General features: G+C 45.6%; 1 protein-coding gene across 1 annotated transcript in view; it reads left to right on the top strand.

The window, feature by feature from the left end:
- Positions 1 to 24,308, top strand: part of NOTCH2 (notch receptor 2) — a 103,876-nt gene that overhangs the window by 46,776 nt on the left and 32,792 nt on the right. The window contains exons 10-20 of the mRNA XM_054384186.1: positions 6,661 to 6,894; positions 8,199 to 8,354; positions 9,565 to 9,753; positions 10,872 to 10,985; positions 12,193 to 12,306; positions 15,735 to 15,968; positions 16,952 to 17,062; positions 19,045 to 19,237; positions 21,824 to 21,969; positions 22,482 to 22,601; positions 22,712 to 22,864. Of these exons, the coding sequence (XP_054240161.1) occupies positions 6,661 to 6,894; positions 8,199 to 8,354; positions 9,565 to 9,753; positions 10,872 to 10,985; positions 12,193 to 12,306; positions 15,735 to 15,968; positions 16,952 to 17,062; positions 19,045 to 19,237; positions 21,824 to 21,969; positions 22,482 to 22,601; positions 22,712 to 22,864 (1,764 nt within the window). The remainder of the gene's footprint in view (positions 1 to 6,660; positions 6,895 to 8,198; positions 8,355 to 9,564; positions 9,754 to 10,871; positions 10,986 to 12,192; positions 12,307 to 15,734; positions 15,969 to 16,951; positions 17,063 to 19,044; positions 19,238 to 21,823; positions 21,970 to 22,481; positions 22,602 to 22,711; positions 22,865 to 24,308) is intronic.

The following is a 24,308-nucleotide window of genomic DNA, read 5'->3' as shown; positions in this document are numbered from 1 at the left end:
AAACTGTGTGGTCCTTTGTGGTGTGGCCCTGCTAACCTTCTGCCACAGATTCAGATGTTTATACAAATGCTTTTTCTTATCTCTTGCCTTTCTTGTGTCTTGATAAGATGCTGTCCACCTTCTCACTTAGTAGTCCTTTGAAACATGAGCCATGCTTTCTTTAGCTGCACTGATCATACTCAAAAACTATACAACAGGCTTTAGAATACTTTGTGAAGTAAACCACTCTTTCAGAGAGTTTCTGTCTAGATCTGGCTTATAGCTTCCCAGATAGCCCTGTCAGGAGAGCTGGTGAAGTCTTCCCTCTGTACTGGAGTGCTAGCCTGAGATAAGTGGCGAACTTTGTATGAGATATGGAGAGAATGGGAGCATAAGAAGCTCTTGCTTCTTGAAACCTGATACTGCTCTACCATTGAGTCTTTTAGGACCTTGAGGACCAGTTTGTGGTTATCTTTCACTATCACTAAACTTTTAAGATGTTCTGGCTTCCAGTTCAGTTGTGAGTCCAATGCTGTCCTGGTTGTGATTTTTGAGAGAAATGGACATTGCTGTCTCCTCCCTGCTCAATTTTTAAAGAACTAATTTTTTTTTTTTTGAGGCTCAGGAAGGTATTCACATCTGTTGTCCTGCTAAATGTTTTTAGGGCTTAGCTTGCATGTGAGCTCTCCTTTCAGGAGCTTTGGCCTCTGGTACTGCAGCTGCCCATCACCAGTCTTACCCGCTAGAGAACTGCAAAGAGGCCAAGGAAACTTTCTCCTTCATGGAAATTCTGCTCTGCCAGAGAGGAAGACCTCTGAATGAACTGGCTGAAGGTTCTGTGTTCAGCTGCAGGATAGTGCAGTTGAAATTGGGGTTTATGCAAAACCTGTATGGTTTGGTGGGGCCAACTTTTGGAGATGTCTGTGTTGCTTCCCAGAGTGACTGTTTTGGGGGTTTTGTTTGCTCTAGCTAATGCCCTACTCTATCAGGGTAGGACTGTGCTCATTTTTTGTGCTATTGCCTTATTCTTTTTTCTTCTTAACACAAAGTCCTCTAGGAGAAGGGGCTGACTGCTTCTCATCAACCAAATCTGCTACAACTACAGGTGTTTTGAACCACTGCATCTGAAGTCTGCTTAAAGAGAAGCTCCCTGAGTGCCTGTCCAGTTTCTGCTGGTCTGAAAATGGGGACAATCAAAGCAGCAAACATCTCTGTCTTACTCCATGTGGTTTTTCTGAGGGGGAAATAGGCAGGAAGTAACTTTAGTTTCATAGTGGGCTGAAAGTGCTAAGAGTTGAAGGCTGTTCCTTTTTTCTACTTCTGGTTTTCAATCTGGAAATGCCACATGGACTTGCTGTTTACTTTGAACAAGGTCACTTAGAACCTGAGTCGGCACTTTGCTGATTTCCCAGGCTCTGCAACTGTCAAGGTCAGCTTAGACTTTTATTATCTTCTTGGAGTAATTGGTGTTTCCTTTCTGGTTGTCTTTCATGTGTATGCTTCTGCAATTCTGTAAAATACTTGTACAGTCAGTGTGTTTATGCTTGCATTTACTGTTTCACCCTATGCTGCTTTTAGAAATGTAATTGAAACTAGCAAGGGCACCAGAAAAGAAACATCTACAGAAACTTGCACCTGAAATACCTACAGCTAAAGGAATTGACATTCAAAGGGGCTGTGGCATTCAGCAGCACTAATGGTGCTGAGATGCATACTGCACACTGTGCAATTCATGATGGAATTTGCACTTGGAAGTTGAATCTCAGTTATGTGAATGGAGGATTTGAGTCTTCCTAAAACTGTTTGACAAGCAGAACAGGATCTTTCCAAGGACATGCCTACAACTAAATATACCTGGTACAGTTACAATGAAGTCACGGTGACATCCCTTAAATAAACTGTTTCAGAGATCTTCTCTCTCATTTAGTTCAAGTCCACCTAAGTAACCTGGCAGGGAGAAGTCCTGTGCAGAATATTCACTGAGTAGTTGTAGAATTAAATCCTGGTTTATGTCTGACACTGAAAGGGACTTTTGCCTCTGCTATGAAAAAGCTTCCTCCCTGGAGGTGTTCCAGGCCAGGCCCAATGAGATCTTGAGCAACCTGGGCTGGTGGGAGGTGTCCCTGCCTAGGGCAGGGGGATTGGAGCTGGATGATCTTTAAGGTCCCTTCTAACTCTACCATTCTGTGACACTCAGGCAGCTCCCAGGACAGACACTACAGTGCTGACCTAGGTTGCTAACCACAGAAGCATCATCTCTCTTCTTTGCAGAACCTGCCCAAAATACTAATTTATTTCTTCCATTTGCACAAGGAGTTCAAGTATCCGAAAAGGGCAAATCAGCCTTCTCAGGAGAATGAGAGATGTGACCATCCTGCAGTCCCATTAAGAATGAAGTGATGCTGCTGTTTTGAGAGAACTTGAAAGCCATTTCCAATGTGTGTGCTGGGTTCTGGGTGGGGGAGAACAAGCAAGCAACAGAAAAAAGACCAAACAGCAGCAACAACAACAGGAAAAAAACCAAAACCCTCAAAGAAAAACAAATCCTTCCAAGAACTTGTGTTGAAGAATTTCAATCATTACTCTTAATCCCATGTTGTTAAACTCTAAAGATTTTGAAGCACCACATAACTAATCATCAGCTACTTCAATAACCCAAACCTGACTAGTTTACCCCAGCTAAAAAACAGTATTTCTGTATTTTGAAGACTTTGGTCTACAGCCTGCATTTCACAGAAACTCAGAATAGATCTGGTTGGAAGAGATCTTGAAGCTCATCCAGTCCCAACTTTGACCCAGCACTGAAGGGTCAACACCAAACCATGTCCCTAAGGGCCAGCTCCACATGTCACCACTGCCCTGGGCAGACCATCCCAATGTTTGAGAACCCTTTCAGTGAAGAAATATTTCCTAATATCCAGCCTAAACCTCCCCTGGCCCAGCTTGTAACCATTTTTTCTGGTCCTGTTGCTTGACATCAAGGAGAAGAGGCTGCCCCCTCCTCACTGCAACCTCCCTTCATGTACTTGTAGAGTGATGAGGTCTCCTGCAGACCGAACACCCCCAGCTCCCTCAGATACTCCTTGTGGGCCATGGGCTCCAGGCCCTTCAGGAGCCTTTTTGCTCCTCTCTGGACATGCTCCAGCCCTTCAATGTCCCTCTTGTAGTGAGGGGAACTGAACACAGCACTCGAGGTGTGGCCTCCCCAGTGCTGAGCACAGGGGGATGGTCACCTCCTGTCCCTGCTGCCCACCCTGTTTCTGATCCAAGCCAGGATGCCATTGGCTTTCTTGGCCACCTGGGCACACTGCTGGCTCATGGTCAGTTGACAGTCAACCAGTTAAAAAAAGATGTTGAGATGCTGGAACGTGTCCAGAGAAGGGCACCAAGGCTGGGGAGGGGTCTGGAGCACAGCCCTGTGAGGAGAGGCTGAGGGAGCTGGGGGTGTTTAGCCTGGAGAAGAGGAGGCTCAGGGCAGACCTTATTGCTCTCTACAACTGCCTGAAGGGAGGTTGCAGCCAGGTGGGGGTTGGTCTCTTCTCCCAGGCAAGCAGTGACAGAAGGAGAGGACACAGACTCAAGCTGCACCAGGGGAGGTTTGGGCTGGATGTGAGGAAGAAATTCTTCCCAGAAAGAGAGATTGGCCATTGGGATGGGCTGCCCAGGGAGGTGGTAGAGTCACCATCCCTGGAAGTGTTTAAAAAGAGCCTGGATGAGGCACTCAGTGCCATGGTTGAGTTGGTTGGATGGTGCTGGGTGAGAGGCTGGACTTGATGATCTTGGAGGTCTTTTCCAGCCTGATTCATTCTGTGATTCTGCAGGAAGCCTTCTGCACAATGATTGTGCTACAGATGAGTCTTTGTCAGAGAGTACTTTGGGGAAAAAAACCTGAACCCAACAAACAACAAAAAACCCCAAAGAGCAGCAGCAACAACAGCAAAACAAGCAAACCAAAGCCTCTTCCAAAACCTGTGTTGCAGAATTACAATATTGAGCATTAACACCCAGGGTGTGCTGGGTTGGGCCCCCTCCAAGAAAAGGAAGAAGATCACTTTTCTGATAAGCAAATAGCACCTGGATTTATTGTTTTTTTCCTTTTTTTGTTTAAAGGAAGTCAGGTGTGTTGAGTTGTGAGCTAGGCACAACTACTAGGAACCAGGCTGAGATAACTGAGGCTGTTCAGTTTGGTTACTGATAAGCTAACATCGAAAGCTAATGAACAAATGAGTTCTATTATGACACATGCCTGGGTTTATTTATTGCTAATGTAGAGAGCTGTGTTTTGCAGATAGCAATATGAAGTGTTAGATTTTCCCCCCAGCTGCTTTACTAAGTCAGCTGGGAAGTGAGGATTTATTCAGCAAACTCTGCTGTAATTAGAATTGCTGGTAAAGTTTTATTACGCTTTCACAAGTCATAAAGTCTTGGTTTTGATGTAGTCCTACTGGAGGAAGGAACACAGGCACACAACAAAGTCAGTTGTGCAACTTTTTTCCCCCTTCTTTTTTAAATAATAACAGTTTTATTTCTTTACCACTAAGGAGGGGAAAAATCCAGGCCTTACAGGACCAAAAGCTAAGGTTAATTTAAGTACTTTGACAACAATAGGAACTATAGTAAAAGGAGGTGGTTAAGACTGAATATTTTTTGCATTCCTGCCAATAATAAAATTTCAGGGGGCTGGAGCCTCCTCTCATATGGAGACAGACTGAGAGAGTTGGGGTTGTTCAGTCTGGAGAAGAGAAGGCTCTGAGGAGACCTTCTTGTGTCCTTCCAGTATCTGAAGGGGGCTACAAGAAAACTGGGGAGGGACTTGTTAGGGTGTCAGGGAGTGATAGGACTGGGGGGAATGGAACAAAACTAGAAATGGGGAGATTTAGATTGGATGTTAGGAAGAAATTTTTCCCCATGAGGGTGGTGAGAGACTGGAAGAGGTTGTCCAGGGAGGTGGTGGAAGCCTCATCCCTGGAGGTTTCTGCAGCCAGGCTGGATGTGGCTGTGAGCAACCTGCTGTAGTGTGAGGTGTCCCTGCCCATGGCAGGGGGTTGGAACTGGATGATCCTTGAGGTCCCTTCCAAACCTGACAACTCTGTGATTCAGCTCTGTGTGTGGGAGCAGGGGGGATGTGTGTGCTCTTGCATTATGATTTCTGGGCCATTAATAAACAAAGTGACTGTTGTGCAATATCTAATCAGTATTTTTAAACTGATAAACCTGAGTAAATCAGAGCCCAGGCAGACTGGCAGGGAAGATCTGTGGCTTGCTCTAGAATTTTTATGCTTGGAGTGTGAAGGGGAATTCCAGACAAATGCAAATGTGCAACTGATAGAGTTGCTGCAGATGACAGATGTCCCATCTGTCTTCTTGGTAGTAGCAATGCAATTACTTAGAAGTCTTGCCCCAAATAATGGAAAGTTGCTGCAAGCAAGTGAGGGAAGTGGTGGTGTCAGCTGGGGTGGGTGTGAGGAGGTCACATCCAACAAATCTAATCTTTTCCTCCTATAAAGGGCAATCTTTTGGTGCTACTTACCTCGTATCAGCATTTTAGGAAGGGTGATAAAAGAGTTCTCAACATAACAGGGGAGAAATAGTTTATCACAAAGAAGATAATAGACTCTGCCCAGTGCTCATGGTTGCACATGTGCCCTCATGTGCCAGCCTGGGAAGAAACTGGCTGCTGTGTAACCATGAGGTTTTTATCTGTTCAGGAAACTCCAAATAAGAATGGATGACTTGAAACTTAAGCTAAACAATTTCAGCTTAGAAGTAAGCCATGCAGCTCTCATCAGGAAGATGAGTAAGTGTTGAAGCAAAATATTGATGCAAGTGGTATGTTCTCCAGATCTTAATGTCAGAGCAAGATAGATCTGGATAAATAAATACTTTAGTAAGCATGAGCTGCAGAACTGCCTGTAGAGGTGAATGAAATTAGGTATTTCTTGAAACTGATTTCATACTTGGTGGTTCAGTGATCCTTTTCATGCAAACTCCCTGAAACACTATAGGTTTGTTTTCTTCCCTCCACTATCCAGTCACTGAAGCAGTTATTAGAGTATTTATTTTGTCTCTGGGAAAAACAAACAGCACAACAACAGACACCCAACCCCAGCAAAACAAAAAAGTAGCCAACAAGCAAGAAAACCCCATCTGTCTGCAGTAGTCTGTCAAAATGCATGGGGGACCAAAATATTAGTGTTTTAGGGAGAAGGGTCTTGATTTATTCATTGCTGCATAATTACACAGGAAAGAAAAAAGTCTTCCTGCAAGGAGCTGCTTTGCTGCTAGCCTGCTAGGTGACACTGCTCTGGCCAAGATTTTCTTGTGAGGCCATCGTTCCCTCCTCTTGGTCCCTGGGGCTGCACTGCAGGCAGCCTTCATTCTTTCTGCTTCTCACATCCTCAGGGATGTGTCTTCATGTAGTGCAGGCTGCCTGCTGGTTCTCACACTGTGCCTTTCTAAAGCTATTTGCAGTTCAGCTTCTCCTCCAGGGTCATTTAGGGGTGCTGGTTGTCTTTGACTAATTTGATGACAGTGTTGTTGGAAGTTCTCAGGCTCAAATGTCTGAGGAATAAGAAGTGGCAGTCAAGCTGGACATTTTGCTGGGTTGTGTTGTCTGCACAAGAATCTCCTTGCCTCTGAGTGTCTGAACTTCTGCTGAACTTGTTCCTTTCTGTCCGTCAGGCCAGTTTTGCACTGAGGATGTTGATGAATGTCAGCTCCAGCCCAACGCTTGCCAGAATGGAGGTACCTGCACCAACCACAACGGAGGCTATGCCTGTGTCTGTGTCAATGGCTGGAGTGGGGATGACTGCAGTAAGAACATTGATGACTGCTTCACTGCCTCCTGTGCCAATGGATCTACCTGCATTGATCGAGTGGCTTCTTTCTCATGCATTTGTCCAGAGGGAAAAGCAGGTAAGGACAGAAGGCTCAAGCAGGTCTGGCACCTAACTGAAGATACTTCCTGAAGCTTATGCAGCTGCTTACAGTGGTGTGCTTATTTTATACACTTTGTGACCAAACCAAGGAGAAACAAAAGGAAACCTGCGGACCATGACCAAAGACCTTTTAAATCTCTGTAGCCTGGGACAAAGAAGTGTTTGTACTATGCTGGAAGGCAAACTTACGCAGTTCAGACTGCAAGGAAAACAGATCTTTCTCTAGCCCTTAGCAGAACCTGGATTTGCCTGAGAAGTTATGCATGAGGGTGACTCGCTGTCTGCTGCTCACAAGAATTGGACTTAACAGTCTAGAAGGCAGCTGGGGCCCCCAGCGTGAGAGGGATATCCAACTGCTGGAGCAGATCCAAAGGAGGGCCACAAAGGATGAACAGGGGGGGCTGGAGAACCTCCCCTGTGGAAGCAGTCTGAGGGAGCTGGGTCTGTTCAGCCTGGAGAAGAGAAGGCTCTGGGGAAACCTTATAGCTGCTTCCCAGTACCTGAAGGGGAGGCCTACTGGAAAGCTAGGGAAGGACTTTTTACAAAGGCTTATAGTGATAGGATGAGAAGGAATGGATTGAAGCTTGAGGAGGGCTTTAGACTGGAGATGAGGAAGGAATTCTTGACAGTGAGGGTGGAGAAACACTGAACAGGTTGTGTAGTGAGGCTGTGGATGTCTCCTCCCTGGAGGTGTTCAAGGTCAGGTTGGCTGAAGCCTTGAGCAGCCTGGGCTGGTGGGAGGTCTCCCTGCCCATGGGAGGGGGGTTGGAACTAGATGATCTTTAAGGTCTCTTCCAACCCAAACCATTCTATGATTTTATGATAACTTCAGATTTTTTTTGTGTGTGTTGGAGGACCTCCTTACTAGTAAAGTGCCAAATTTGCTGCTGTAGGGTAGGTAAAAATATGAAGATCTGCATTATATCTGAACTAAGAAAGCAAGCTTCATGCACATCCATGTCTTCACCTGTCAGGAAAGTTGTCATGCCACTTAGCAGAGTTAGCTGACTGCTTCAAAGAGGAGATGTTGGTAATGGTAAGCCATTGTGCTTCTCCAGAAATGGTGGAGATTCCTCTGAAATCACAGACTGTAGTCCAATATGATGTTTTATAAGTGTGTGGTGAAATCCCTGTGGTAGTTCTATAGGTTGAAGCCTGTTTGATATTGCTCAAGCTTCCAGCTGTGGGAGTCTGAAACATCAGGACAGAGGGTTTGATTGTGTAATACACAATCTGGCTGCTACACCTCACTGACTTGAATGCTCCTGGATGCTTCTCTAGGTCTCCTGTGCCACTTGGACGATGCCTGTGTCAGCAATCCCTGCCAGAAGGGTGCTCTGTGTGATACCAATCCTGTGAATGGACACTACATCTGCACGTGTCCTCAGGGCCATAAGGGAGCAGACTGCACTGAGGATGTGGACGAGTGTGCCATGGGTGAGTGTGCCATTTGTGTGCACAGGGACACAGCTGGCTTGTTTGCTTGGGCACTACGGAGGGGCAAGGATACACGTCGTGCCATAGCTTCTCAGCATAAGTGTGACTCCCTTCCCACTCTCCCTCTTTCATTGCAGTGTCTTTAAATCAGTTTTAAATCTTGTTTGAGCCTTGAGACAAAGGGCTGAGCCAGAATAGCTGTCCAGGTTTGAACTGTTAGCCTCTGGGATAGGAAAAGCAGTGAGGTGTTTAACCATTCTGCACTGTGCAAGAGGGCTTGGGCAGTGTGTGGGGAGCACAGGCAGGCAGATGTGATAATAAAGCTGACCCTTAGAACTGCAGCATACAACGAAGGTACTGCAGTTTGTGTGGGAGCTGTGGCAGTTTCTGCCTTGGTAGGAATACATCAGGGCTGTTTGATAGCTGGATCTTTGCAGTGCCTTCCAAGACTGAAAAGCTGTAGCCCTTTGATGTCATGCCATTGTGTTGTTTTGGAGGTTAGCTGGCCTCTCACAGACTTGCTTATATCTCAGGAGTGCTAGTTCATGCTTCTAGAGTGGGATTCATCAAGGTAATACCTAACTGGCAGTCGTGGAAGCATTGGAAAGAAGCAGCACTTCTCTGCATTTTGTTCCTCAGTCTGCCTCAGGGTGCTGTTGTTTTCTGAAAACACTTGAAGGACCTGTTTGGCTGTTCTTTGGCTGTGGCAGCATCTTGTCACCCTCAGGAGTCATGTAAATATAAAAGATGGTCTGGTGTAAAGCCTTGAAAGCATCATTAATTCTCTAATCCCTGCTGGTTGATACTCTTCACTTAAGAGCTGTCCTTAGTAATAGAGCCCAGAGTTGCTCCTTTGGCACATAGGTAGTGATGGCAATCTTGCTTTTTGCCTCTGACAGGCAAGGAACTGCCACATTTTTTCTTCAGTCACAGCAGCCATTCCCCAGAAGGATGAACCAACTTTCACTGGGATTACTTAAGGCCAGGCTGGATGTGGCTCTGGGCAACCTGATCTAGTGTGAGATGTCCCTGCCTGTGGCAGGGGGTTGGAACTGGATGATCCTTGAGGTCCCCTCCAACCCTGACAATTCCATGATTACTTGCCAGAAGGGAATGACCACTGGCAAAGACCATGACTAATAAAGAGCATGGTGGCTTTCCAGCTCTGAGGAGAGGCTTTGATACCCACACATTTACCTTTTTCTCACAGCAAACAGCAATCCATGTGAACATGCTGGGAAATGTGTGAACACAGAAGGTTCTTTCCACTGTGAGTGTCTGAAGGGCTACACAGGACCTCGCTGTGAAATGGACATCAATGAATGCCATTCGAATCCGTGCCAGAACGATGCCACCTGTCTGGATAAAATTGGAGGATTCACATGTCTCTGCATGCCAGGTGAGGGGAGCTTCTGACAAGGATGGGGCTTCCAGCTAAGGAAGAAGAAATCCCAAGGTGGAGCTCAGGGAGGGTTGCCAGCTCTGCTGAGGTGGAACAGAAAATTGCAGAAGGGTGAGGCTGAATAAAACCGTGAGAGAGAGCTCGCTGGGACGGCACCAGCCAGCAGGACTTGGCATTGGTGTGGGGCAGGGAGAAAGCAATTAAAGCACTGAGAAAGAAACCGACCTGTAGCTGGGCGCAGGAGGTTAGCATTCTGAGCTTTATTGTTATACCTGGTAAAGGGGATGCACAGAAAGTGGAGAAATCAAGTGCCTTGAGAAATCGAGGCAGGGGCAAGAGTGAAAGGAGTAGCTGTGTTTTCAGATGCCTGTGTGATGGTTCTGGATGACAGTGTTTGGGGTTTTTCTCTGCTCTAAAACACCTCAAATGATGCAAGCTCCCACTGACATGAGGAAATAGCTGTAAAAAGAAATTGCTTGACTGAGATAGTACTTGCAGACTTTACATGCCCAGCAATATCAATGACCTCTTGTAGTCTGCTGTTTGGCTTTCTGGTAGAAAGTGGTGAAAGAAGCAAAGGGTGCAAGCTGCCAGTTGTGCAGCCTTACACAGCATAATGAAAGGCTTATCACCCCTGCCAGTGGTCAACTCAGAGCATGAAAGCTGGAATGAGTTCTTATTAATATCTGATCTGCTTCAAAAGGTGGAACTCCAGTCCCAAGTCCCTTCTTAATGTTGTTCTTTGACTGAAAAGCTGAAAAGCCTTGAGCTCAAAGTATCTGCCAAATTTATTGATACCTTCTGAAGTGTTAAAAATTAACCCCTTCTTATCAAGTGGAAGAAAGCATTAGATATGAATTCAGCACAAACTTTTCTGGTTACCACTGAGCATATCCAGCAGCAGTGAAAACATGACACATTCCACATCCCTTTCCAACTTCTGGCCTATAGTCTTGCCTTGTAGGTTCTGTCCAAGCTGCAAGCTTGCACTGAAACTAGGCTTAGACTTTCAGCACCACTGTGAGAGGCAGTCAGACTTTCAGGGGCACTTTCTAAGGTCTTCAATCACCTCTTCTTATCAATGTTTGGTTTTTTTTTTTTTTGCCTTTTAACAGGTTTTAAGGGTGTTCACTGTGAGGAAGACATCGATGAGTGCCTAAGTAACCCCTGTGTGAACAATGGAGAGTGTCTTGATAAAGTCAATCGCTTCCTCTGTGTTTGTCCTCCTGGTGAGTCCTGATTTCTGGAAGCTTTTCCTGCTCACTTTACCAGGAACTGCCTAGATAACCAGTGAGAGGCTGTGGGGGCAATGTTTCTTGTGAGTTATTTGTTGCCTTAGTGCAGCATTTGCTTGAGTGGCTGTATTGGTTGCAGTGATACTGTGCCTGTAGCTGCATAAGTGTTGAGGCACATGCAGATGGACATCTCATCTTAAAGGGTGGTAGGCAGCATGAACTTCTGTTTTTGTGAGTATCACAGTGAAATATAGATGAGAAACTCAAAATACATTGTGAAACTCAGAGCCTCTGCATGCTTTTAGTCTATTTCAGAGGGTTTTAGATAGAAGACATTTATGTATGTTGTTTGCCTGAGGAGGGAGGTGGATTTGGTCTCAACTTCAGAAAAGGATAAGTGCTGAGCTTAGGGATCAGTGTGAGCCATAGGGTCACACACACTGTTCACTTGATTTTCTGATGGCTTCCAAAACCTTTTTGAGTTCAGAACATAATTTGCACAACCCTGCTCTGCATCTCTACTTCTTGAGTAATGAAGTTCTGCCTCCTCCTTTGGTTCCTTCCTTCAAGAAACATTCCTGAAGGTTTTTGGGGTATTTTGGTGGGTTTTTTTTTTGTTTTGTTTTGGTAGATTTTTTTGTTTATTGGTTTGGTTTGGTTTTTTGTTTGTCTTTTCTTGAGGTGCCTGAGGATCTGCATCCTCTGACATTACCTGTTGCTGGTTCACTGTTTCAAGAAGCGTGCTGAAAGATGCAGTGCTGTGTTGTACCACATTCCACGCTGCTGTAGTAGTTCTAGTCTGAGGGCTCTGGTGATGTGTGCATTATTGTTTCCTTTCAACTTACTTGCTTTGATCTCTTGAAGCTGTTCTTGGTGGCCTGTCAGTTTTATAGACAGGCCTGCTGTCCAGTGGGGGCACCACTTACGCTCCATCTGCTTTATTTCTGTTTGGCTTGGCCATCTCAGTTTTCAGGCTGAGGCTGCTTTGAGCTGGAGGACAGAAGCCATTGTTTGGGCTGAGGAACCAATCTAGCCAGGGTGTGGTGTGTGTGTGATTAATGATGCAACTGAGTTCAGGTTTACCCAGCTTGTATTTGAGTAGTTTTAAAGGATTTGCTAACGAGTAATTCCTGACAGCACACCTGTTGAGATTAACTACTTCAAATTACTTCTGGGTTTGCACTCTTCTTCTGCCTTTCAGGATTCAGTGGTGCTGTGTGTCAGATTGATATAGATGACTGCTCCAGCACACCATGTCTCAATGGAGCCAAGTGTATCGACCATCCCAATGGCTACGAGTGCCAGTGTGCCACAGGTCAGTCTTGTCTGCAGAGCCCCTGGGCTGCAGACCACATGTAACCCCATGCATAAAGGGGTGCTCAGAGAAATGTCAACGTTCTTTTTCTCCCTCTCTCTCTCCCTCCCTCTGAAATACTGCTCGTGTGTTGCGGAGCTTTGTCTACTCCTTTGTGGCAAGGAATAGTTTTGAAGTACAGGAAGCCTTTCACTTGTGACAGCAGTTAAGTTCACAGTTGATGGGAGGTCTGGGCTGCCTCTGACAGCCCCATCTCTTGCTCCCCAGAAGGTGACAGCTGCTTCTGTACTGACTATAGAATCCGTGAGTGGAAAAGCAGCAGTGTGAAGCCTTTTATCTGTGCCTTACCTTTCTTTCTTCAAGTCAGGTTATACAGTACACAGTCAAAGAACAAGAGATGGACAGAGCAGTTGTACTGTTTGTTCTGATTTCTGTTGCATCAAGCTATTTTATTGCAAAAGTGGAAGAGTGAAATGCAGTAAAAATTGGAAGAAGCACCACACAGTAGCTGCCTGCCAGAATGTAATTGAAATGATTTGTCAAGCATCATAAATTTTGGCAGAGCTGTGGATGGAACTGAGGCATTTGGGGGTTTTTTGAGTGCACTGAATTCCTTTACTACTTGGTGAATTGCACATTTAGAAGTGTCAGCTTTAATTGTGGGATTTGCATATCTTCAGATCTCTAAGAATGATATAGATATATTTTATCTTCATTTTTCCATCTGGTCAAAGATGAGGGTTCAGAGCTGTTCCACTGGTTCTCAATAAGGAACAACTTTTGGTTGCTTTCAGTTAATGATGCATAATCATAGAATCATAAAATGGTCTGAGTTGGAAGGAACCACCAAACCTGGTTCTGTCCAATCCCAGCTCTTCTGCTGTCATCAGGGACATCCTCAACTAGATCAGGTTGCCCATGGTAGAGATTCAGGTGTGGAATGCATTGGCTTTAAGTCTTCCATTAGTGAAGATGCTGAACAATTCCTGGAGCTACCTTTGTCCCAGAAATGTGTTATTAGGTTGGCTTGAGTTGTGTGCAGTTTTTCTTACTTTGAATCATTCCAGTAATCAAATTGTTAAGGCAAATTCAGCTTCACTAATTTATTCTGCACTGCATGGGATATAGCAGAGATTAGCCTAAAAATTCCTCTGCAGTCTTTTCACACACACCCTCTCCCCCTTCCTCAAAGCGCCTGAAGGAAAAAATGGATTTGTTGGAAGCAGTGGAATGCAGTAGTTCTAATCAGGAGAAGAATCATTATTGTCAGAATTCTCCTTTTGATTATTATTGCATCTGATAGAATAAGCTGACACTTGCAAAAAGAAGAAAAAGATCAAATCTTCTCCAAACCTGGAAACTGTCTTGGAACATCTTTCTCATGCTGATGTGTGGTCTGCTTGCTTTCATTCACCAGGAGCACAGAGTTTATCAGGCTTAGGGGAGGGCTTTGGGCCATGTAGTGGGGGACAATGTGCAGAGCTGTGCCTTGAATTCTGGGCACCAAACTGCTGGGACCACCTCAGAACAGAAGTCCTGGGTTTCACAGCTGAGGAGTGCAGGCTGCTGCTTCCATGAGGGCACAGGGTGTATGGAGCATTTGCAAGGGACAGACTGAAAGCAACCAAACGGATGTTACTGAAGTAGAAACTCCTTGCTAATCCTTGGTTGGTACTTTAAAAATGGAAGGGGAACTCTGAGCTAGGACGTATTTCTATGGTCTCTGAGGGATTCTAATGTCCTCTATTCAAGTGGCTTTTTTTCCAGTTTAATTCTTGTCTGCAAGGAGGGAAATTGTATCCCAGTAAAGTATGTGCAGTGAGGAGGTCAAGAAATAGATCTGACCATGAAGTGGTTTGGTTCAGCTACAACGAAAGACAAGATGATAATTCTTATAATGAATGTGTGCCAAGTATTATATTTAATATTGACAGCCTTCTGTAAGGCTGAAATGTGGAATTCATCATTGGGACAGGTCAGTTACTGGAGAGTAACATTGGAGTGTGTTTGTACTCTGTTAATCTCCTATTGTGAGTGATATGTGTTCCCTGAATGGTAATCACCAGCTGCCAGTGTGATTGAAAACTGCAAAATGTTTGGCCAAATGCTGTACAGATAGCTCTATTTACTGCTTGCTTTTTGTCTTTTCTTTCCCTTCTGGCATTATTCCACTTGTCCTTCCCAGTGGTAGATCATGGCTTTTCTTTTCTTGAGTTATCTTAGGTTTTTCCTCTTTCCTTTGCCTCTGTCCTCTTTTTTTCCTCCCCCTCCCCTCCCTTCCCCCCACTGTTCGTCCCCTTATCGGTTTGGTTTTCTTCCTTCCCTAACATCTTTTGATATCCATCTCTCTAACTAGCTTCCCTTCCCTCTCCCCACCTGCTCCCACACCCTTTCATCCATGCATACGCTCGCAGAACATGGGAGTGTTAGCCGTCACCTGGTATGTGTGACCAGAGAAATTACCACAACCCTGTATGAAAAGTGGGGAGCCTCTTATCCACTTGTAACACTCAGGTGAGAATCACTCTTCAGCTGTTGAAATTCCCTGCAGCTTGGTTTGTATCAGTCTCCTCCATTTGATGCCTGAAATTTGAAGTTCTGCCTCTCTAATCTTCAGCTGCTGGAAGGCAGTGTGAGCTGTTGCTGCAAAACCTCACCTCTGAAAGCCATGTGGTTTGGCTTCTCCCTGTTTCATATATCCCTGCTCCATCAAGGGAAACAGGGCTCCTGAAGGAGCTGTTTGCAGCTCTTAGCTTCCTGACCATTGTTGAGATTCTGTCCTTCTCTGCTGCTCAAGTTGTTTCCCAGCTGAAGCAGAATGAAACAGGCCAAAGTGCTGCTTGTTTCATTGCCATAACTGAAGAGGTTGCATGCAGTCTTGCATAAATTTGCAGTTGGTGCTCTGTTGGAGTTTCTGAAAGATTTCCTGCTGAGAAGGGGCAAAACACTTCTTAATAAGCAGAGCTGCAGAAGGTTGGCATGAGCCGAGGGAGTTCCCTTGGGAAGGTTTCTGCAGCATCTTTGCAGTAATTTCTTATACTAAAAAAAGTCACACACACACACCCCTGGTATGGTGTAGTGGAAATAGTGACAGGAGAATGCCTTCAGATGGTTTATACCAGTGTGAGTAAATACCTCTCTTGGAGGTTTGCATGTTTCCTATCATTGCTGCTGCTCTGAATATACTGAAGATAACCACTTGCAATGCCAGGGTGCTCCATGGGAGATGTTGTTCTGCAGTGCTGTGAGCAGTGGATGAGTGTTGTTCTCCAGAGCTGGGAAATGGGCAGCAGTGGAGATGCCCAGTCCCCCTTGGTGCTGTCTGCCACTTGGCTGATGCTTCATGTGGTTCCTTCTAGATTTGCATTCTGTTCACTGCAGCATCCTGCCAGTTAACTCCTTAATGACTCCTGTTCATTTCTCCTTAGGTTTTACTGGCCCTCTGTGTGAGGAGAATATCAACAACTGTGACCCTGATCCTTGCCACCATGGGGAATGTCAAGATGGGATCGATTCCTACACGTGCATATGCAACCCTGGCTACATGGGTGCCATCTGCAGCGAGCAGATAGATGAATGCCACAGCAATCCCTGCCTCCACCAAGGGCGCTGCATTGACTTGGTGAATGGCTACCAGTGCAACTGCTTGCTGGGCACTTCAGGTACAGAAAGCACAAGTGGAAGGACTGGGTTCTAAAAGCATTTAGGTATTTCTTATGTGTGCTCTGCTGTGTGCTAAATTTCACAGAATCACAGAAACATTCAGGTTGGAAGAGACCCTCAGCATCACCAAGTCCAACCCAGAACCCTACTCTGCAAGGCTCACCCCTAAACCATAGCCCCAAGCACCACATCCAGACCACCTTGAAACACCTCCAGGCTTGGGGACTCCACCACCTCCCTGGGCAGCACATTCCAATCCCTGACCACTCTTGCCATGAAAAAATATTTCATCCTGTCCAGTCTAACCCTACCCAGTGGCAGCTTGAGGCCATTCCCTCTTGTTCTATCACTAATTACCTGGGAGAAGAGACCAGTAGCAGCTTCTCTACAATGCCCTTTCAGGTATTTGTAGAGAGCAATGAGGTCTCCCCTCAGCCTCCTCTTTTCCAAACTAACCATCCCCAGCTCCTTCAGTCACTCTTCAACAGATTTATTCTCCAGACCCTTCACAGCTTCCTTGCCCTCCTCTGCACTGGCTCCATTTGCCTACAGAGATAAGCTTGTGGAATTAGAGTATCATTTTCACATTACTTTTCCTGGCTGAATTTTCTGGTGTCTGTGTGGATTGCCTAACCCTCACTGGTACAGAAACTGGTCTTGGAGGAATTTACCTCCTCCTTACTCCCAGAATTCAACCATGCAGACAAAAGAACAGACATGGTATTCAAAATCATTTATTCTTTTGTTTAAACATTTGAGACAAGCTTAGAGTCATGCTCAGGCAGCACCCAGTGACCCAGGAGGCATTCCTTGGTGTCCTAGTGCTGCTTCACCATCACCTCTTTAAGTTGCTCCTACAACATGTGTAATTTCGGAGCAGGTGGGATTCTTGATCTGACTGTTTCTGGGAAATGGTTTCGTAGTCTTCTTTGATTTAGCTTCCTCTAATTTTGTTGTTGTTGTTGTTTGTTTGTTTTCCCAGGAGTAAACTGTGAAAATAACTTTGACGACTGTGCAAGTAACCCATGCATTCATGGGGACTGCATTGATGGCATCAACCGCTACAACTGTGCTTGCAAGCCTGGATTCACAGGTAAGGGCAGCAACCCAGTAGCTTTGCCTTGTCCTGCAGATAGTGATCCAGGTGGCTAAGACATTGCTCTTTGCACACTGACTGCAAGGGATTCAGTTAGTATCTCAGTAAACTCTTCTAATCTCTGAATCTCAGCATCCTAGGTTACAGCATGTCCTACCGGGCAGCAGAACAGCCTCATCTGTGCTGTGAAATGCCATCCTTGTCAGCTTGTTATGTCCAGCCCCTGGTGCTTGGGTTTGTAACAGATAAAACCCATGTGACTTCACTTTGTTATTTACAGCTTCCTTTCAGGGACAGGAGAGATTGGGGCCAATGGAGAGAGGTGTTTGATTAGGCAGCACCTTGGGCTCTGACCATGAGGGGTGCTTCTCCTTCTGTGGAAGCAGAGCATTAACTCAGGGTTCTAATGAGCTGCTCTCCACTCTGAGGTCTCCAACTGAACAACCTGGGAGGGGACAGGCTCTGCTCAGTTGCACCCTGGGATAGGACAAGGGGAAATGGGTAGAAACTCCAGCACAGGAGGTTTCACCTCAACATGAGGAGGAACTTCTTCACTGGGAGGCTCCCAGAGCACTGGAACAGGCTGCCCAGAAAGGTTGTGGGGTCTCCTTCTCTGGAGACTTTCTGCACCCATCTGGATGCGTTCCTGTGTGACCTGTGCTGGATTCTATGGTCCTGCTCTGGCAGGGGGGTTGGACTGGATGATCTCCTGAGGTCCCTTCCAACCCCTAACATCCTGTGAGCCTGTGAACCTCCTTTTTTTCAGTACTTCTTTCATGCTTCAGTCTGTTCTGTCTCCTTTCTAAATGATAAAGACTTATCTAATATAGTAAAAGTAGGGCTGGAAAAAGCAGCTTTTAGGCACTTTTGAATCCACATTTAGTACTATAGGGTTACATCAGGACTATTTCTGATGACTAAAGCACATCTCAACACTGTTTATGATGGACTTAATATGCTTTGAGCCATGCAGGGTAGTACATTCATACAATAATTGTTGTAAGGCAGTTGGCACTGTTCATCAGAGTTCCCTCATCACATTTGTTACTGTCTGTTCCTGAGTGATTCCAATTAGAATTGATGTGAAATGCGTTAGAAATAGCACTAAGAGGTTTCAGGTGTTTTGTGCTTTTCCCTTGGCATTTTTCTGGATTTCTGATGCTGCTTAGTTCCTTTGGTTCAGGCATGGTGGTACTGTTTATACCCCAGAGAAGGAGGAGGCATGATCCTGATCATTCTTGCCTTTCAGTCTTCTTTGCTGCTGGCACACCACATCAGTTCCCCCGCTGGACTCCCTGCTGTTAAAATCATTCAGCAGTGTGATGAGTTGGCATATTCCAGGGTTTAAAGAGCTGACTTGCATGAGGTTTCGTTACTTTGTTCTTTCCTTCTGTTTCCAAGCTTTCAACTCACTGCAACATTCGCTTTGTTTAGCTTTCCAGCCTCACCAGATCTTACGGTCACTCCTCCTTGAAGGATCTTGCAGTGGTAATCAGAGGCAGGCAAAAACAGGAAGCGGTGCTCTTTAGAGCCCCCTTTGGCAATAAACCACAAGAGCTCTCTTTACTGCAGACAGTATGGCAGTGTTGGGTGTGCCAAGGGTAGGTACCTCCAAAGCAGAAGAGCAGGGCTGCGACCAGCGGAGCTCAAGAGGTTTGTTCCCAGCATGATGCAGCTGAGTGATTTTTTTGGGGTTTGCCTTAATGAATATTAACTGGTGGTTTTCAGTGGACTTCTGTTGAGGTTCTGAAATGGTTTGTGAAGAGTTGCTGAGTGTGACTGCTGCTTTCCAGACACAGAGAAGTGCTGCATCTTCCCAAAACGCTTCTCTTGCCTTCAGCTAAAGCACAGAGGCATGCAAGCTCTGTCCCGCTGCGCTGGCTTTGCTGAGCTGTGTCTCAGGCCTGTGTTCTCACAGACATGCAAAGCAAATGTTCTTGTGAGAAATACTCCTTCATAAACATTGGGTTTTCCTCTAGGCCCACGTTGTAATGTGGACATTGATGAGTGCACGTCCAGCCCCTGCCACAATGGTGGAACCTGTATCAATGAAGTCAATGGCTTTCGGTGTGTGTGTCCTGAAGGCTACCACCATCCTCACTGCCAGTCACAGGCAGATGGCTGCCTTAGCAATCCATGTGTGCATGGCAACTGCACACACACTGCCACTGGGTAAGTATTTACTGTCACATTCCACCTATTTGGTGTCTTCTGTGCTTTTTTTCCTTGCCTTGCTCAGAGTTCCATCTTGACTTGAGGGTTCTGATTTGCAGTGGGCTGAAATTACCCCCAAAATAAAATTGCCAGACCAGCCCAGTTGGAAGCAAATGAAGCTCTGTTTACAAGCAAACTACAATCTAGAAATATGAAATGCAATGAATGTGTACAAAGAAACACAGCCAAGGTCAGCAACAGCCAAGCCAAAGCCACCAGCTGGTATCTGCTAGAGCAAAGAAGCTGTGAAGAGCAAGAGTTAGTTTGTACAACTACCTTTATGTCAGTTGTCAGACCAAGGGCATTATTTAGACCTTAGCATTGTTTTCCTTTTGCATTCAGCAGTAATTTATTTACATCCTACCACTTTCTACTCAATCTGTGGAAAACTTCCTAGGCACAGGCTAAAATTGCCACATGATTATACTCTAATTTCTCAGATTAGGATCCAGACTCATCTGCTGCCCATGACATAGTCACAGTAAGGTGCAGACTTTTAGTCGCCAGCTACTGTTTCAACATAGGTTTTTCTGTCCTGCACTGTATTCTTTGCTGCCTTTGCATGGGCATGCAGCTCAGGGTGGACTGCCACCACCTAAAGGGAGGGTTTGGCAATTCATGTGAGTGGAGTGAATGCAATTAAAGTAAAGAAGTGGTTCCAAAAAGAATCTTTGGGGAGCGGCAGCTGGAAATCCCATCAGAGTCGAACACGTGGAGCCATGGGGGCTGTCACTGTTGGCTAGTGCTGTTCTTGCTACCCAAATACTCTGTACTAAGAAACAGGAAGATAACTTTTTACACCAGGGGATAGAGCAATATTTGACTTAGAACAGTTTGTCCAAGGCTGAGATTTCCTCAGCTCTAAGTCACATTGTTGCATGCCTGAGAGGAAAAAAGGAAAGCTCATTCTGATCGCTTTGATGATGGCAGTAGTTGCTTCTGAATTCTTCCCATCAAGGAAGACCAAAAGTTGATTTCAGGAGCCCTGCATCAGACCTGGTTTTGGTGGTGCTAAGTCTGGGAGTGTTCCCTCCAGATATGTCTGAGGACCTGTGTAGTCAAGAGGTTTGGTTAAGCAGGGCTTGTGTTTGTGAGACTTCCCAACAGTGCATGGAACAGTAGTGATTCCCAGATGTGTGCTGCATCCTGGAAAGTCCTGTCAGCACTTGGGCAAGGAAGTGATTTATCACTGGGGTAGCTGTGGAGGGCAGGATTCAGCACTCTCCCAGGAGCTGGCAGGAAGGCAGCCTTCACTGCCAGGTCAGCCTCCACGTCAGCTTGGAAAATAAATGCTTTGATCCATCTTGCCCATCATCTGTAACCTGCATTCACTTCTGTGCTCATGTATACCTTACACTCCAGGTAAAATAAATCTTTTTTGTATGACAGGGAGGGAGGGAGGTCTGTGTGGCCTGAGTCCAGGGTGATTCTTCAGGCCCTTGGTTCCATATCATATGGGTGGAGTGCTGCTCTGCTTCAGATTGTGAAAACTGATAGAGAAGACTGCTCCCAGCCAGCTGTTTTCATTTGTAACCACTACTTTCTATCAAATCAGTCTAGTTATCTTTGGAACCTATTGTTCCTTTCCACTTTTTTAATCTTTTCTTTTTTTTTTTTTCCCTTTCTGTCTTTGTTTCAATGTGTGGAGATGGTCTTATCAAAGCAGAAACATATTGCTGGGTGACTGAGCTCTTTGTGACAAACTGTAACAGAGGGAAGTGTGGTTTTAAGGGAGGGTTTATTTGCAGTATTTTCAACACTGGGCAGCTGGGGTAAGCAATCAAAACGCAGCTTAGGGCTCTTCTAAAGAGAGATGTCGTTTTTCTCTCCAAAACTAATCTGCAGGAGAAACTGGGAGAGGAATTATTTTGGAATGCTCTAAAATCACAGCTCTTGTTGCATTTTGAGCCAGCAGTGTGCCCAGGTGGCCAAGAAGGCCAATGGCATCCTGGCCTGGATCAGGAACAGTGTAGCCAGCAGGAGCAGGGAAGTCATTCTGCCCTGTACTCAGCACTGGTTAGGTCACACCTTGAGTTCTGTGTCCAGTTCTGGACCCCTCAGTTTAAGAAAGATGTTGAGATGCTGGAACGTGTCCAGAGAAGGGCAGCAAGGCTGGGGAGGGGTCTGGAGCACAGCCCTGCCAGGAGAGGCTGAGGGAGCTGGGGGTGTTTAGCCTGGAGAGAAGAGGAGGCTCAAGGCAGACCTTATTGCTCTCCACAGCTACCTGAAGGGAGGTTGCAGCCAGGTGGGGGTTGGTCTCTTCTCCCAGGCAATCAGCAACAGAACAAGAGGACACAGTCTCAAGCTGTGTCAGGGGAGGTTTGGGCTGGATGTGAGGAAGAAATTCTTCCCAGAAAGAGAGATTGGCCATTGGGATGTGCTGCCCAGGGAGGTGGTGGAGTCACCATCCCTGGAAGTGTTTAAAAAGAGCCTGGATGAGGCACTCAGTGCCATGGTTGGAGTTGATTGGATGGTGCTGGGTGAGGGGTTGGACTTGATGATCTTGGAGGTCTTTTCCAACCTGCTTGGTTCTGTGATTCAAAGGTACAAGTGTGTCTGTGACCCAGGCTGGATAGGAGATTACTGTTCAGCAGAGCGGAACGAGTGTAAATCCAACCCATGCCAGAACGGAGGAACTTGTGAGGATCTGTTGAATGGATACAGATGTACCTGTAGGAAAGGATTCAAAGGTAAAAATTCAGAGAGAAGTTCTTGTTCTTCTTTTTTTCCCTTTCCACTTTGTTGCACCCTTAGTGCCAATTTAATCCTTTCATTAAACTTGATGGAGGTAGGAGTCAAGATGGGAAATGCCCTGGGTGTATGAAGTACAACTACAGTCAGTTCATGTAGGCATGATACAGGAGTAGAATACTTACTTAGACCATATCTAAGCCACCTTTGGAGTCATAAGAAATGTCCTGGTGGCAGCTCAGCTTAGTTTTCTTTGTAAGAAAGTTGGATGTATACATGCCCTGGGAACTGAGGGGGCATTAAGCACAGACTTAGCATAGCTGCTGTCTGTACTCCCTGAGCCCGTGAGGAGGGCTCTGATCTCCTTTTCTGTCTGCTGAGATTTTTCAAATATGGAAATGCTGGGCACTGGTGTGTGGGATAACCATGCAAGTTACAGCCTCTTTGTTCATTCTTCCAAGCACCACCACACTCTTAGCACCATCAGGTTTTTTCCCCTTTTACTCTTCAGGTGTGAACTGCCAGGTAGTGGTCGCTCCTTGCTCCCCAGATCCTTGTGAGAACTCAGGCATTTGCCAAGAATCTCCTGACTCAGAAGGCTACACCTGCCAGTGTGCCCCAGGCTGGGAAGGTAATGTGGATGGGGAACATGCTGTCCTTGCCATGCTGAACTGAATTGGCATCGAGCCTTTTCACCATTGCCTTATGTGGGGCCTCAATTCCGGACTCTCCATGTTTCAGGGGAGAGATGCACCGTGGATATTGATGAATGTCTCTCCAAGCCCTGCAAAAATCATGCTCTGTGCCATAATATTCAAGGCAGTTACCTGTGTGAATGTCAGCCAGGCTTCACTGGAGGAGACTGTGACACTAACATTGATGACTGCCTCTCAAGTGAGTATCAGGAGGTTGTTCTGTGCTTCCCAGCTTTTCCTGCAAATCCTTTTGCTGTGTTGTTGATCACTGCTATTTGACAGACACAGAAAGTTCTTCTATAATCCTGTACCAAAAGGAAAAAAAGAAACAACAAACCAAGCCCCGAGCTTTATAAGACTTGCATGTACAAACTTGAACATAGGTTTCACCTCAACATGAGGAGAAACTTTACAGTGAGGGTGGCTGAACCCTGGAACAGGCTGCCAAGGGGGTTGTGGAATCTCCTTCTCTAGAGACTTTCCAAATCCACCTGGATGCATTCCTGTGCAGACTGCCCCAGGTTGGGTGACCCTGCTTTGGCGGGGGGGGGTTGGTCTGGGTGATCTCTGGAGGTCCCTTCCAGCCTCTAATGTTTTGTGATTCCGTTTGAAGCAGTCAAAATCCATCCAATTCAGCTGCTAGAAATGGACTACAGCGTTCTGATAGCAGGAGCTGTTCCCAGATTCTTATCTTGAAAAGGTCCTCAAGAGTTTACATAAATAAGGAGCACTGTTAAATGAAGAACTACATTTGCCTGAAATTTTAATACCCCCAAGTTAAAGCAACACTGCAGGGCTTGACTGAGGTGTGGGAATCTGGGGTATGGCAGCCTTCCCTGAAATGTCTCTGCCTGACATTAATATTCTGGAAAGAGTGGGTCCTGCTGCTGTTGCTGTTCCAGTTAATTCAGATCTGAAAGCAAATGAAGCAGCAGGAAGGCCCTCTGTTCTGGAATAGGTATCAGCTGCAGGAGGATAGCCCTTGCAGGGATGAGTACTGAAACTGTTCAAATGACAAGAAAGTAAATGTTCGTTTCATGCCATTGACAATCCTGTTTACAAGGGAAACCAAATACATAGTAACTTCTTTTTTTTGCTTGGCAAATATCTGTATCCTCATCAGATGAAATCAGAGTCTCCTGAGAAGTGTGTCATGTGTTTAAAAGTTCATCTGGTATTATTTGAGAAGGGCTTTATCCAGCCTTGGAGGAGTTCACAATGTTGTTTTTTAATTTACCCGCTCTTTACCAACAAACCTCCATGTTCTAGTTAGAATAGCTTAACAACAAACCAGAGTCTTGAAGACTTTAGGTGGGAATTAAGAGAGTTGTGTTATGAACTGAAAAAAAAAATAAAATTTACATTTGGGACTGCTGTAAAGAAGGATCCAAACAAGTCTATATGAAAAAGTTACTGAAAGAACTCCTGGCTCAGCCTGAGCCTTTGATTGCCTTTGTCTGAGCAAACAGGTAGAGGACAAAAAGTGTCAGGGTGCACTGACCCAGAGCTTTGCTGATGGAAGCCAACATAATTATTACTTGCCCTCTTAGTTGGTATGTGGATATTTGGATTAAAAACCATTTTTGAACCATTTTGCTCATACTTCTGTCTTGAACAACTGGGAAAATCTCTCTCTATTGCTA

This window comes from Indicator indicator, chromosome 10 (assembly GCF_027791375.1).
Source record: "Indicator indicator isolate 239-I01 chromosome 10, UM_Iind_1.1, whole genome shotgun sequence".
NCBI lineage: Eukaryota > Metazoa > Chordata > Aves > Piciformes > Indicatoridae > Indicator > Indicator indicator.
The sequence above is the reverse complement of the archived record's forward strand: the minus strand, read 5'-3'. Positions and strand labels throughout refer to the sequence as shown.